Below are 14,018 nucleotides of genomic sequence, written 5' to 3'. Positions count from 1 at the left end.
AAGGTATCCCCTTCACCTAGTGAGAAAGCCTATTTTTGACCTTAATTCTAAACCCATCCACTTCTTGGAACATCTTGGTTAACAACTTCGTCCGTACTGAAACTTCATATCAGCTCTTCTCTCATTGGTCTGAGCTCCATTACTTCTTTGATAACTTTTTCTTGCCTGGTAGCTTTTGACATGTCCGTGGCCCACCTACCCCAAGAGGCTCTGCTCCCTGCCTGGTGGAAGTCTGGGCTGTAACAATTCTCCATGTTGATCTCTTGGAGTCTCTTCTTCCTTCTTCCTCTTTCTGTTGGAATTCTCCCAAGTCTCAAGTTGATCTCTTTCTATTCTTCCTCCATTGAGCCTTCCACTTGTAGAAATGAGCTAATAGCTCTAAGTGAGCCCCTCCTATGTCATCCTGTCCACCCCTGCAGAGTTTGCATTCTGCATCCCTAAGACCTTATACCAACCACAGAGGAATCATTTTTTCCACTTGCTCTCCTCACACTGTTCCATGCTCTGCCTCCATGGTTTGAGAGGAGTGCCACCTCATCTAGATTGTCCCCTCTCTCCTGCTCCTAGCTAGATTCTGTGGCCTTTGCCTACCAACTGAAATCCATTGCCTCTCAGTCTCACAGGCTGGCCTCCAGGATTTCCACAGGACTCTCATAGCCCCTCCCACCTGGATCTCTCTGGTTTCCTATTATCCTCCAACCCCTCTCTGAAGATGAGGTGGAAGAATTTGTGTTTAATTTAGATCCAATAACACCTCACTAAAAACCTGTCCTGATTCTCTTTTTCCTACTTCAATTAAGTACAGGGCCAGGTATGACAGTACACACCTTTAATTCCAGAACTTAGAAGGCAGAGACAGGCTGATCTATAGAAGTTTAAAACCAGCCTGGTCTACAAATTGAGTTACAGACCAGATGGGACCACATAGTGAGACCCTTTCTCAAAATGAAACAAAATATAAAAAAACAATACTAACTAAATTAAGTACAAGTGTTTAGCTTGGTCTTTGGTTAGAGTTTAGACTAAGCTTTGTGACTTTTCTTTTTTTTTTTTTTAACCAAACTCACCTGCCAATGGCCTATTGCTTCTCTCTACTCTGCTCCTCCAGGTTTGCCTCAGTTGTTACCATGGTTTCAATTTTTCTTTCCAAATGAGTTTGACCGTATTCCTCTAACTAGACTGTAATCTCTTCTATGCATATTTGTTATCTCTGGTTTTTTAATTTTGTTAGATGGATTCAAATGAAATTTCCAGTATTTCCCTGTTTTGCGTCTGTAAGCATGGCCATATTGACTGATGCCTTCTAATTGTTTCCCATTAGAAACTTATCCTTATTCACAGATCTGCCAGCCATGTTGTTGGTCTTTGTACTTCTTGTTCCTCCCCACAGAGCCCTGCATGGAGCAGGTATCCCACAGGTACTCATGTTGATTACAAGTGAGAAGGAGCAGGCCCCCCTTTATCTTTTGAGTTTTCTGCTTTGGGAACATCCAACTGAAGCTCGGGGGATCAGTGAAGATTTTGTTTTGCAGAACAGCTGTATTTCAGAGGAAGAGAGAGATGCGTATGAGGAGCTGCTGACGCAGGCAGAAATTCAGAGCAACATCAATACAGTCAACAGTAAGTGCCGCGTATCTGTTGGGAATAGATATTTCTATACAGTGTAAGCTTTCTTTGCTAGAGTCTGCAAAACTGCCCACTTATAACTTGCAAAACTGCCTTATGTAATGAGAAGTCTGTCAACACTGCTTGCCATTGTGATGCGATATCCCACCGGTTCCCAATGAGTCTTCCTCACTGGTATTGTGAGATCCACACACAACCTGTCAAAGTGTCTACAAACTGCTCCTTTCCTGCCTTCCTGTGGTGTGTGCCATTTTGGATCTGTCCCTCATAGGACTGATACTGTTATTTAGCAAAAGATTACAATTTAGTGAAAGTGGTTCCTTGCTCCTGATTGTATAATTGTGCCCCAATGAAATTTTACAAGATTTGATATTACTAACAATTTTGCTTTTTAGTCATTCATAGGCTTTAGTTTATGGGGCTTTTTCTTTCTTTTCTTTTTCTTTTTTCTTTTTTTTCCCCCAGTTTATATAGCTTTACTTCAACTGAATGAAACTACTAGGGGGCAAAATTAAGTGGCATGATAGCAAGTTTGGGTCTATGCTCCTGAGCCTGTGTGGCAGTTACATAGTTCCAATTCTTCTATACCCTATTCAGTTAGGTGACTTGTTCTAGTTTCTTTTCTGCTCTGTGGTAAAACACTTTGACCAAATGCAACTTAGCCAGGGAGGAAGGGATTCATTGACTCATCCATCACCAAGGGGAGTCAAAGTGGGAATCTACCGTATCAGAGTTTTTATTGCTGCAACAGAACACCATGACCAAAAAGCAAGCTGGGTAGGAAACTGTTTATTTGACTTACACTTCCATATTGCTGTTCATTGAAGGAAGTCAGGATCAAGACAGGAACTCAAGCAGGGCAGGAACCTGAAGGCAGGAGCTAATGCAGAGGCTGTGAAGTGGTGCTGCTTTCTGGCTTGCTTCCCCTGGCTTGCTCAGCCTGCTTTCTTAGGGAACCCAGAACAAGCTGCTGGACAATGGGCTGGAACCTCCCCCCTAAATCACTGACTAAAAAAATGCCTTACAGCTGGATCTTATGGACATTTTCTCAAGAGTTCCCTCTTTTCAGACAACTCTAGTTTGTGTGTCAAGCTGGCATAAGACTAGCTAGCCAGCACTGGCAGCAGAGCCATGGAGAAGTTCTGCTTGATAGCTCAATTGCAGGCTTGTACTTAGAAAGTTTAGCTCGCTTTTCTGATACAGGACCACCTGACCAAGGAAGAGCACTACCTAGTGTGGGCTGGACCCTCTTATATCCATAATAATAATCGAGAGAGTCTCCGGTAGTCAGGCTCTCAGTACAATTGGATCTGGGCATTCCTTCAAATGTGAATCCCTTCTTAGGTAACTCTAGGCTGTTTCAACTGGATAATTAAAGCTAACTGGAACAGACTGTGAAAAAAAACAGAAAACTCAGGTAACTAAAAATGATCAGATGAAGCCAGGCAGTGGTGGTGCATGCCTTTAATTCCAGCACTTTAATCCCAGAAGCAAACGAATTTCTGAGTTCGAAGCCAGCCTGGTCTACAAATGAGTTCCAGGACAGCCTGGGCAATACAGAGAAACCCTGTTTCAAAACACCCCCCCCCAAAAAAAAAAGATCAGATATGAATTTAGATCCATTAATCACTAGACTTTTCCTTCCTCTGGTCAAAGTTATGAACATCAGAAGAGGCAGTAAGCAATTCTCTTGTACTTATTCTCCCTATATTAATTTTCCCCAATCTCTTAATACATGAAAGACCACTGGACCCATTTAACAGATCACATGAACTTCCACTGAGTTTAAAATTGAATTATCTGCCAATCAGAGCAGTTCAAAAGGTGCTTTCTATGTCACTGCCTAGATGAGTTAGGAATGTTCCTTAGTGCTTTGAACACTCAAATACACACCTGCAGGACTGACTAGGAGGTCCACTCCTAAGCTGTTGGAGAGTCTAGTCCTGCAGGTATCAAAGATGCCAGTGCAGATTAATTCATGTCAGTGTCTGGCAGAACATCCCAGCTCCAGAATTTAGCTCACACAAAATACATGAGAGCTGACTGCTATTGTGTTTATGCCGATGCCTTACAAATTTAGGGTGCAGGCTCATGCTCTTTTGCTACCTGTTTAGTATTCTGAAGCTGGAAGGCTTCAAGACTTATCACAATCTAGAGCCTTCCTTCCTTTCTGGAATTATTTCTCTTGCCAAGTGAATTCTATGATTAAAAAAGAAGCCGTGAACATGTGGGTAATGATACACGAAGCCCAGCTTCAGGGCTCTTTGTTCCTGTTACTCGTGAAGGTTGAGATTTTCACTATCCTTGGCAGAAACGAATTGTAGGAAGATATTAATACTGCCAATGAGCCATCTGAGCTCCATAAACTTCAAGAGGAGATGGTCCCGTAGCCTTGGAAATGTTTATAACTTAAGCAGCCTTCTTTTTTGTGTGTCTAATAAAATTCTCTACAAATAGCTACTTGATATCCAATGACCTAACTTCCTGACCACAGATTTTATCAAATTGGCTATATTTTCATGTCCATTTTAAAATATCAGGCAATAGGTGATTTGTACCAGTAGTACAAAATAAAATTGGTAAGGATATTGTCTTGTTTGGTGGCTTGGATCTTCTGAAATATTCATCTCTTCTGGAAAAAGTTGTAGTCCAGAGGAACTGAAAGTCATGTAGACAATGGTGTGACAGTAGGCTATTCATACACTCTAAAATCTACAAGCAAAGTATAGGAATGTCCACACGTTCATCCCAACCTTGAAGGTTATTACACTAATGCTGAGGCACTTACAATCATACTGGCCAGTTAACGGCCTTGGTAGATGCTTGGGTGCGTAGGTCAATGGCCCCCTCCACAGAGACTTCAGTTGTGTTTGCACTGTAGTCATTTGTTTCCAGGTTTGTCACAGGCCTTCTATGTGGTATATTCTGTCAATATTAGGACTGGGAGTTTTGCTAAATGCAGAATGCAAAAAAACCAATTTGGGTGGGTTTGAAAAAAAAACAGGAAAAATTAAGATTTTTTTATAATTTAGATTTTATTTATGTATAATTTTTTTCCTGTTTGTATACCACATGGCATGTCTGGTGTTCACAGAGATTAAAAGACAATAGCTCCCCTAGAACTGGTGTTGTAGATAATTGTTAGCCCCCATATAAATGCTGGAAACCAAACCCCAGCCCCCTGGAAGGGCAGCAAAGGTTCCTCTGAGCCCAAGCTCCAAGCCCCAAGGAGAAATAGTTCTAAGGGCACTTTAAGGACATGGTTTTTCTGGAATATGTTTATGAAATTATTTACTACCCATTCATATAAACGTGCATCTAAAAAGTTCTCAGAGGTGAAGAGATAAATCCTGCCAGGGTAACCCCAGGAAATCCCTCGTGCAGCTGGAAGGCTTCAGAATCCTAATGAAGCAGGACGTAGAGCAATCGCAAGCCTGCCTTTTTGGAATTCTTTCTTTTGCCAAGTGAATTCTAAGACCAAAAGAGGAAAGTTCGGTTTCTATGGATCCTTTATGCTGAGTGTAGTGTAAATTTGTGGGGTAAGAGTGACCTGAAGGATTCCATTAGTCATGTTTCCTGCTATTAAGTGATAGCTCTCAGTAGAAAGTTCCAGGGAAGCTCCTCAGGAGATAAATCGTCTTCCTGTCAGAAAGGGCCGTCTGGCCATGCCGTTAGGAAGATAGACCAGTGCATGTCTGTTACTCCCAGTACCCAGATGCCTTCCTTAGAAGGCAAATCTTGTAGGCTCTGTCGGGTTTTCTCCTGACCAGGGACAGCTCATTTTTTATTCCCCTGTTGGTTCAGCAGTTCAGCTTCTGTGTTCTGAAAACTCTGCTGACGCCATCATTCCCAGCCCCCTCCCCCTGTGCTGAAGCTCTTTGTAACCTGAATGGTATAACTGATGGAGGGATTAGGCATTCAGGGTTGTTTCAGATAGTAGGGCAGCAGGGTATCAAATTCTGCTGTGGGTTTATGATGTATGGCCCCACTGGGAGATTACGGCATCAGGACAAGGCTTGCTCCTGGTCTTCGCATACCTTAGTGATTTCCTGTACTGTGAGGCAGTATAAGGAGCAGCACAGAGTAAACATACAGAGCACTGTGTTCCAGCTTTACCTACCAGTGAGATTCACAAGACGGGGAATCCTCGGGACACAAATACTTTGCTGGCATCATGGGTGAGGCGAGAAAAGAGCCATTCCTGAAAGAAAAGTTTTGAGGGTGTGGTGGGGCAAAGAGATGGCCTAAGTGGGTAAAGTCCTTGCCCCAGATGTGTGAAGACTTTAGCTGAAATCCCCAGAGCCCATATGTAAGAGCTGGATGAGATGGCACACATCTACAACCCCACTCTTCCCATGGGGAGATAAGAGGCAGAAAGACAGGCAAAGCCGCAGAAATCTGAGTGAGGTGGGAGTGAGCGGCAGTTAATGACCAAAGACGCTCTGTCTCAAACATGGTAGAAAGTGAAGAGTGTCATCCAAGGTTGTCCTCTGCGTTGCACAGTGTGCCCCATACACTGGCACCCATGCGCACAACATGTGTATCACACACACACACACACACACACACACGCACACACACACAGCTTTGGTAGGGACATCACACTAGCAGGAATGATCCAGAACTCAAGGTCTATTGGTGCTGCAGTTCTCTTAGGAACTAGCCTCAGGCATTTGGGTGACTTGAATCACTGAACTGACTTCCAAAGCTTTGCCCATCGTCACCCGCAGCTTTTCAGAATTGGTGGAAATATGACTGCCTTATATCAGGACCTTGGGAAGAGGGGCTGGCTGGGCAGGCCACAGAGGGAAGCATACATTCTCACTTAGTATGTTCCCCTACCCCTCTAGGGCTGGCTGCTGTGGACCACATCAATGCTGTCCTTCAGGAAGGTGACCCTGAGAATACACTGCTTGCACTGAAGAAACCGGAAGCCCAGCTGCCGGCTGTCTATCCCTTCGCTGCTGTTATGTATCAAAATGAACTCTTCAACCTCCAGAAACAGAACACATCGGTGAGGCGCAGCTGTGTGTACGCTCTCACCAAGTCCCAGCAAGAAGGAAGGCTGTTGAGAGACGTGGGGAGTCAGGGTCAGGGGGACAGCATCTCCAGCTGTAAGTTACACAGACCCAGCCTCAGTGGTCCCTGGTGCCAGTCCCAGGGTTCAGTTTCCCTTTAACTCTTGCTTTTAGTCCAAGAGAAAAACGCTGAGGGCATAGTTAGCAAACCCAGGGGTAGCGTGCACAGACACACATGAGAACAGGCTATTGCTATTTTCTCTGTGTATGTGTTTGGGCTGAGAAGGAGCTCTGAACTCATGCTGCTCTTGCAGGGACCCAAGGTCTCTTCTGGGTACCCATGTCAGGCAGCTCATAACCGCCTGGATTCTAGCTTCAGAGAGACCCGATGCTTCAGGCCTCCAAGGGAAGGGCATTTGCAGACACATATTCACATACAGACCCACACAGAGATACACAATTAAAAATAATGTGGAATAATTTTGACTATTGAAATGTGCTTTAAATCAGCATTTCTAGAAATCTGCCACTGGGAACAATTGGCAGCATGGCTTTGACTTTTGTAAATGTATGATCCTTAATATGTTAAAAGTATTAAATAGACATTTTCATATAAATGTTTGTAAATGAAATGATGAATGTGTGTGTGTGTGTGTGTGTGTGTGTGTGTGTGTGTATGTGTGTGTGTATGTAAAATTAGATTGGTGACTATTCAAATATTTGAAATCTTTGCCTGGGTGTGGGTATAAATATGGAGCAGCTGGCACTTTGGGGAGAAGCTGGTATGTGAAGTTGTATAGCCTTCATAGAGACCAGTGTGTCTCAAAGGCTCATGACTCTGTTGCATTCTGAAAACTGAAGAATAGGAATCAGGAAGCTTAGCCACAGAGATGTTTCACAATGTGTCTATCAGAGTAAAAAAAAAGAACCTAACTCCATGTTGATTGATACTAATAGAAGATTACTTAATTTGTGGTATTTTTCCTGTGCTTGGAATACCATGCAGTGTAAAGGATGGTAGAGAAATAATGCCTTATGAAATAGCTTGATAAGTACAGGGCAGTTGCCACCCAGCCTGAAGACCTAAGCTTGATCTCTGGGTCCCACACAGTAGAAGGAGAAAACTGTCTCTCACAAGTTCCTTCTGACATCTGGACACACACACACACACACACACACACGCGCGCGCACACACACACACACACACACACACACACACAAATAAATAAATAAATAAATTTAAATAAATTAATTTAATGAATAATGATCATCACAAAAGGTCCCCATTAAGTGAAACAAAAACCAGAGGCTATATTGGATGATGGTGCATATTATATAATTTTTAAAAAAGTCAGTTAAAGGGAATAACACCTGTAAATCTTAGTGGATTAGAAACAAGCAATTATAGCCTAAAAGGTCTGGGTTATAGAATTTTTTTTTAAAAAAGTATGTGTGTGTGTGTGTGTGTGTGTGTGTGTGTGTGTGTGTGTGCGCGCTTGCCCGCAGAGGCCTTAGGTGTTACCCTGGAGCCGGAGTCACAGTTATAAGTTTCCTGGCAGTTCTGAGATTTTAACTCAGGTCCCTGGAAGAGCAGAAAGAATTCTTAGCTGCTGAGCCACCTCTCCAGTCCCTGGATTAGAGGACTTGTTGGTTTATTCTTACTTTTCAAGACCTCCCTCACTTTCCACATACATTTTCTACATAGAAATAAGTACTTTGTAGTAAAAGAAAAACCAGATTTTTTTAGGCATCCTACTTAGGTCCTTTTTCTCCTCTCCCACTTCTAGATTTGAAGCTCAGACACTCAAGTCCAGCTCTGCCATCCACACAGCAGCCAAATCCTCTCTTCCTGCTTTCTTGTCCTTTTGTCTTACCCTATTGGACAGGAGTGAATAGTACATTGGAAGAGAAAGAGAAGTACTTAAGCATTGGCTGTAACTTTGTAGTCAGTCTTACAACTGCACGATGTGGCAAATGTATAGTCAATCTGTGTCATTTAAATAAAGTATTCCTTTGGTTGCTACAGTTTCCTGTTTGCTATAAAACACAAATCAGTGCTTTGTCATGCTGAAATCAGTTTGTTTTAAGATTTTCTGTGGCAATCCAGAAAACTATAATGTGTATGTTAATATGAATATACTTTGCATATATAATATTCTAAAATACAGTGTTGTATATGCATTTTTAAAAGTAACTTTTTAAGTTGCCTATCTTCAACATAACAAAAGAACTATCCCTTTTGAAACTGATTAAAATGATATAAAATTATCAAAGCACTGAATGCAAGAAAGTATTGAAAGAAAAAGATGCTTTGAAAGCTAACACATTTATGAATAAGCCAAATAGATTCATGAATATGTAAATTTGGAGGCTCTTCCTTGCTTTACAAAAAAAAAAAAAAAAGCTTTACCTTAAATTGCATCAAATATCTAAACTTTATGCCACATTTAAAGTTCCCACCCAATTTATAAAAGCAAAATTAGCTTTTGGAGGTTAGACTCAACTTCCTCAGCTTAAAGATCATGTTTGTTTTTCTAGGTTTATAACATTTAGGTAAAGCTCTTCTTTCCTGGGCCTGGTTTCCAGTTATTAACTGTACTGAGATCTTAACTGGACTTCTCAACCCATTTTGTCTAACCAGTGGCTTAATTACCAGGTTGGATGGAGCCTGGTAGGCAGCCAGCACCACCGGGACTAGAGATCATCCATGGGATGCAGGTATTTGTGACACTGTAACTGCAGGTTATATATAACACAGCCCCCAAAACAATAATCTAAGGGAGCCTAGGAGCCATTTACCTGGCTTTCCTGAAAGCCAATGAAGAGCAGGTGGGCATGCTCATTGTCATATGCCTTCCACGTCCAAAGTACAGATGTGCAGTGAGTGTGATGCTGGGAGCTCACTTTGCCCTGTGTTTGCCAACAGAACTACTTGGCCCACGAGGAGCTCCTGATTGCTGTGGAAATGTTATCTGCCGTTGCTTTGCTAAACCAGGCCTTGGAGAACAGTGACCTTGTGGCTGTGCAGAACCAACTCCGAAGCCCCACCATAGGCTTCAACAATCTGGACGAGGCTCACGTGGACCGGTAAGGAGCACTTCCCGTCTGCTCTTTCAGGGTGAAAAAAAAAAGTGCTTGGCAGATATCCCCCTCCATCCCCCAAATAACAACTCACTCAGTGGAAAAGTCCACATACCCTTCTTGCATTTTCTCAAGAGTGGTCTGTTCTGCCAAAAGAGACCTTCTTTCTCATCCTTTCCTAGGGACAAAATTATCATCTTGTATTAACTACTGATTTTATCCTCAGTTAATACCTAGAGGAGCTATTGAAAATACAATTTCCTGAATAGGGGAAGGATTGCTGCCCCAAAGGGGGTAGGAATTCCACAGGAAGACCAACAATCAACTAACCTGGACCCTTGGGGCTCTCAGAGTCTGAATCACCAACCAAAAGATCATGCACGGGCTGGACCTAGGCTTCTCTGCACCTATATCAGATGTGCAGCTTGGTCTTCATGTGGGTCCAAAATAACTGGATTGGGGACTATCCTAAAAGCTGTCCCCTGTATGTGGAATATGTTCTACTAGCTGGGCTGCCTTGTGTGGCCTCAGTGGGAGAGGAAGCACCTAGCCTTGCAGAGACTTGATGTGCCAAGGTGGGGAGGAGGGATACCCAGGAGAGCCTACCCGCTCAGAGGAGAAGGGAAGGGGAGGGGAGAACTGTAGGAGGGAGTGACTAGGAGGGGAGCAGGGAGTGAGATGTAAAGTGAGTAAGTAAAAATATTAAATTTAATTTTAAAAAAAGAAAAGAAAATACACCTTTCTTCCGGCTTCCTTAGGAGAGTTAGAAGTAGCTATCTATACAATGTATCCATTCTATTGACAAGGAAGTTTCTAACTCCCTCTTCTGATTGTTGAACCAAAAGAGCCTTTGGAAGCACCATGGGCCATACCTCAATTTGAGAGCTTTCGTTCAGGTTCCTAGCTAACTGCATTTACTAGTTATCTCGTGTACCACTGTAATGGATCTAGAGAGAATACTAAGGCTGGAATTCAAAGACAAATGAGAGACTTGTCCTTTCTTTTTTTCTGGGTTCTGAGTGCAGGGCCTTAGCACACATACAAAGCAATCAGCCCTGGGATTAGAGATTAGATAGGACAAAGGAAAGGAGATGAGTGACCCCTGAATTGCTGTGACCACCAGGGGGAGATGTCTTCCCAGATCTTGACAAATATTTAGCCAGTGACTCTAAATAGGCTCCAATGTACCTGGTGGATAGCTAGAGCTGCATCTAGCACAATTGCAAAGGAAACTGAAAGAGTTCTTAGACTCTGAGGAATGCTGTCAGGTCACTTGAACATGTACAAAATGGCGGAGAAGAAGCAGAGGGACAGTGGAGTTGCCTTTTTAGTCTTCCTGAAGAAATCCCTCCTCCTGTGCTCCTTGAACAAAACCTCCTGCTCTCACACAGCCACCAGCCTGTATTTGCCAGGCAGTGACTCCTCCTTCTGCTCCTGTCAAATGGATCACACTCTGCCCTAAGCTTAGAAATCGCAGTCTCACGTCACCCTTGGCCAGAAACCTCAGGCGTGAGGGTCCTGCTCATGTCCGTGTCCACTGGGCCCAGCTGATCTCTGTATCCAGTGCTCAGCCAAGGGCTCCCTCTCCAGGGACCACCCTCATAGCTTGGTGTCTCTCCCTTTATGCAGTAGGTTCCACAGTGAAGCTCGCACCTCTTTCCTCTCCACCTCCGGTCGCCAGTCACACTACTCTAACCAAACTCTGAGCCATCCTGATGGTAGAGTATAACGCTTGCTCCTTGAGGAAGGTTTAAAATCTAACAGTGACCCTTGGCAAAGCAGTTGTCAGACATGCCAGGCCACCTGCCCTCTGACTAACAGTACTTCTCCATCTACTCCACTCATCCATTCTGTTGGTCAAAATTGTCCCCTATCTACAAATGCCACTTAAGGAAATGGACTCACTCCATTTGAGAGCCACATTGCCTACATGAGCCAAGTTCATGATATAATAGTAACTTAATGGCAGGGGTCAGCCTGGCATAGTGGCACACTCCTGTGATTCCAACAATGAGGGCACAGAGGCAGGTAGATGAGTTCAGAATCCTCCTTGACTATATAGCAAGTTTGAGACCAGCCTGGGCTACATGAGATTCTGTTTCAATATGAAAAAAAAAAAAAATACGTGTGTGTATGTGTATACAATATATACAATTATATATACACATACATACACACACACATATATACACCCCCACTACCACCAGCACCAGCAGCAAAAAAGAACGGGCTTATTTTAGTGTATAGTTGAGCCTCTGGCCTATGACTGAGTGGCATCATAGTTTTAGACTTCTATGGGCACTGGATGTTTTAGTTACGCCAGCACTAACAACACTGGACCTGCTGGACTCTCTGTCTCTATGCAGCTCCTTTCAGCATCAGGAACTTGGCACCTTCACGGAGCATAGGATGAACACATTGCCTACTGTAGAGAATGTTTTTATTTTATAATTTACCCATCTCACTCTACCCAGGTTGTCTCTTCTGGGAGCTAGTGACTAGAGAACATACACCTTGGAGCCAAAATTATTCTACTTGGCCTCCTCTACCCAAATCTTTTTCTTCTACATCTGTAAAGACAAAAATAAACAAAATAAAATAGCAAAGCCTCCCTGCCCTTCCGCTGAACTGCTCTGAGTCTGGAGTCAGTAATTAGGCCAGTGCTTGTCCAGTGCTTGTCCAGGAAAGGTACTCCGCCCCTTAGTCCCTCCCACTTCACCTTTGACCTCTGCCAACCTATTCTCTGAGGTTACCTCTACTTTCCCCAACTTTTTTATGCTCGCCTTTTGGAATTTGTGTCCTTTTCCCATTCTGCAAGCTTGTGGAGGTGAAGGCTACCTCTCATCCTTCCCTATCTCACTACAGTACTGACTTCATCCTAAAGGGCCTTCACTTGAGGGGCCTGTGGAATTCTATGGGCTTCTTCCTAAAACTTTTCCCTTTGGCTCACTAGTGTATATTTCTAAAGACCTCATGGGTGTTGTCTATGCCAATTCTTGAGGATTCCTACAGAGCCATCATTTAGATTTTTATTAAGTCCATAAGAGGCCCAGAAAGGCTTTGTACTTCCTTAAAGAATGGTCTTGGTCTCTGCGGAAGGCTAACCAGTACAGATCGCCATTGGTCCTTGCCGTTGGTCTCATCTGTGCTACTTGTTAGACATTAGTAACATAACTTCTTTGTGACTTTGAAAAGCAAAATTCTCATGCATAATCTTTGGCCAATTTCTGCTTACTTTGGGTTGGCCTCAATTGGAGGCCATCCTTTGTCAACACTGCTTCCTGTTTTGAAGAACTTTTTTTCCTTAAGCTACATTGTATAAAAGACACTTTAGTGTCACTTCTAAGCATGAAGAACTTGGGGTAATTTTGTCACCTCCAAGGAGACAAACTTAGGCTCATTGTAGTATTCTTAACTTCCTCCTCTAACAGGTATCAAGTCAAAAGCCACAGGTGAATCATGTACCTAAAGGATTGCTCTTTAATTCCCTGGGAACAAAAAATGGGACAGTCTAGACTCTTGAGTTTCTTTACTTTTGCCCAACTAGTTCACATTGGTTATAAAATTTTCAATGGTAAAATTGACTCTAAAAGAGAGAGAGAGAGAGAGAGAGAGAAAGAGAGAGAGAGAGAGAGGAGTGTTTCATGGTAATATATGGTAAAAGTTTCCCTCAATTTAAAATAAAAACTAATCAGAACAGTTGGCCAGAATCAACCCAAAGTTACACCCAGTGAGGAGGGTCAGAGATCAGAAATGGGATCTCAGTGCCTGGCAAGGAGAGAACAACAGAAGACAAAAGTTTTGAGTAATTTCCGTGGGACACATAGAGTAATGGACAGGTGACAAATGAATCTAGACTATTCTAATTCAACTCCTGCATTGAAATGCTGAGAAAGCATATCACAAATCTCTGAGTTGTCGTCAAGGCTTCTGGAAGTATATATTACGGAATTTGGTGGGCATGTTGGGCATGACAGCACATGCTGCTAATCTCAGCTGCTCAGGAGCCCTGGGCAGGAGGAGTAAAGTGACAGGCTATCTGTGTTTACATAGCAGGTTTGAAGTCACATGGACAACTTAGTGAGACCCTGTCTCAACATAAAAATAAAAGAGGCCTTGGATTATAACTCAGTGGCTGAATATTTGCCTAGAATATTCAAGGATTTGGGTCCAATTCCATAATTTTGAAGGAAAGAGAAAAGGAAAGTCATTGCGTGTCATTGAGGATTTAATTTTGCTTGGATTGGGTATGAGGTTGGGTTGTAAGGAGCCTTGATTACAGTGAACGTTTCA

At 43.0% G+C, this 14,018-nt stretch overlaps 1 protein-coding gene across 2 annotated transcripts in view; it reads left to right on the top strand.

The window, feature by feature from the left end:
- The window catches only part of Iqgap2 (IQ motif containing GTPase activating protein 2), a 275,140-nt gene that overhangs the window by 158,548 nt on the left and 102,574 nt on the right, over positions 1–14,018 (top strand). For both annotated transcript variants that reach the window (XM_031360159.1, XM_031360160.1), the window contains exons 9-11: positions 1,533–1,620; positions 6,477–6,640; positions 9,571–9,731. In XM_031360159.1, the coding sequence (XP_031216019.1) occupies positions 1,533–1,620; positions 6,477–6,640; positions 9,571–9,731 (413 nt within the window). The remainder of the gene's footprint in view (positions 1–1,532; positions 1,621–6,476; positions 6,641–9,570; positions 9,732–14,018) is intronic.

This window comes from Mastomys coucha, unplaced genomic scaffold (assembly GCF_008632895.1).
Source record: "Mastomys coucha isolate ucsf_1 unplaced genomic scaffold, UCSF_Mcou_1 pScaffold8, whole genome shotgun sequence".
Classification (NCBI taxonomy): Eukaryota; Metazoa; Chordata; class Mammalia; order Rodentia; family Muridae; genus Mastomys; species Mastomys coucha.
The sequence above is the reverse complement of the archived record's forward strand: the minus strand, read 5'-3'. Positions and strand labels throughout refer to the sequence as shown.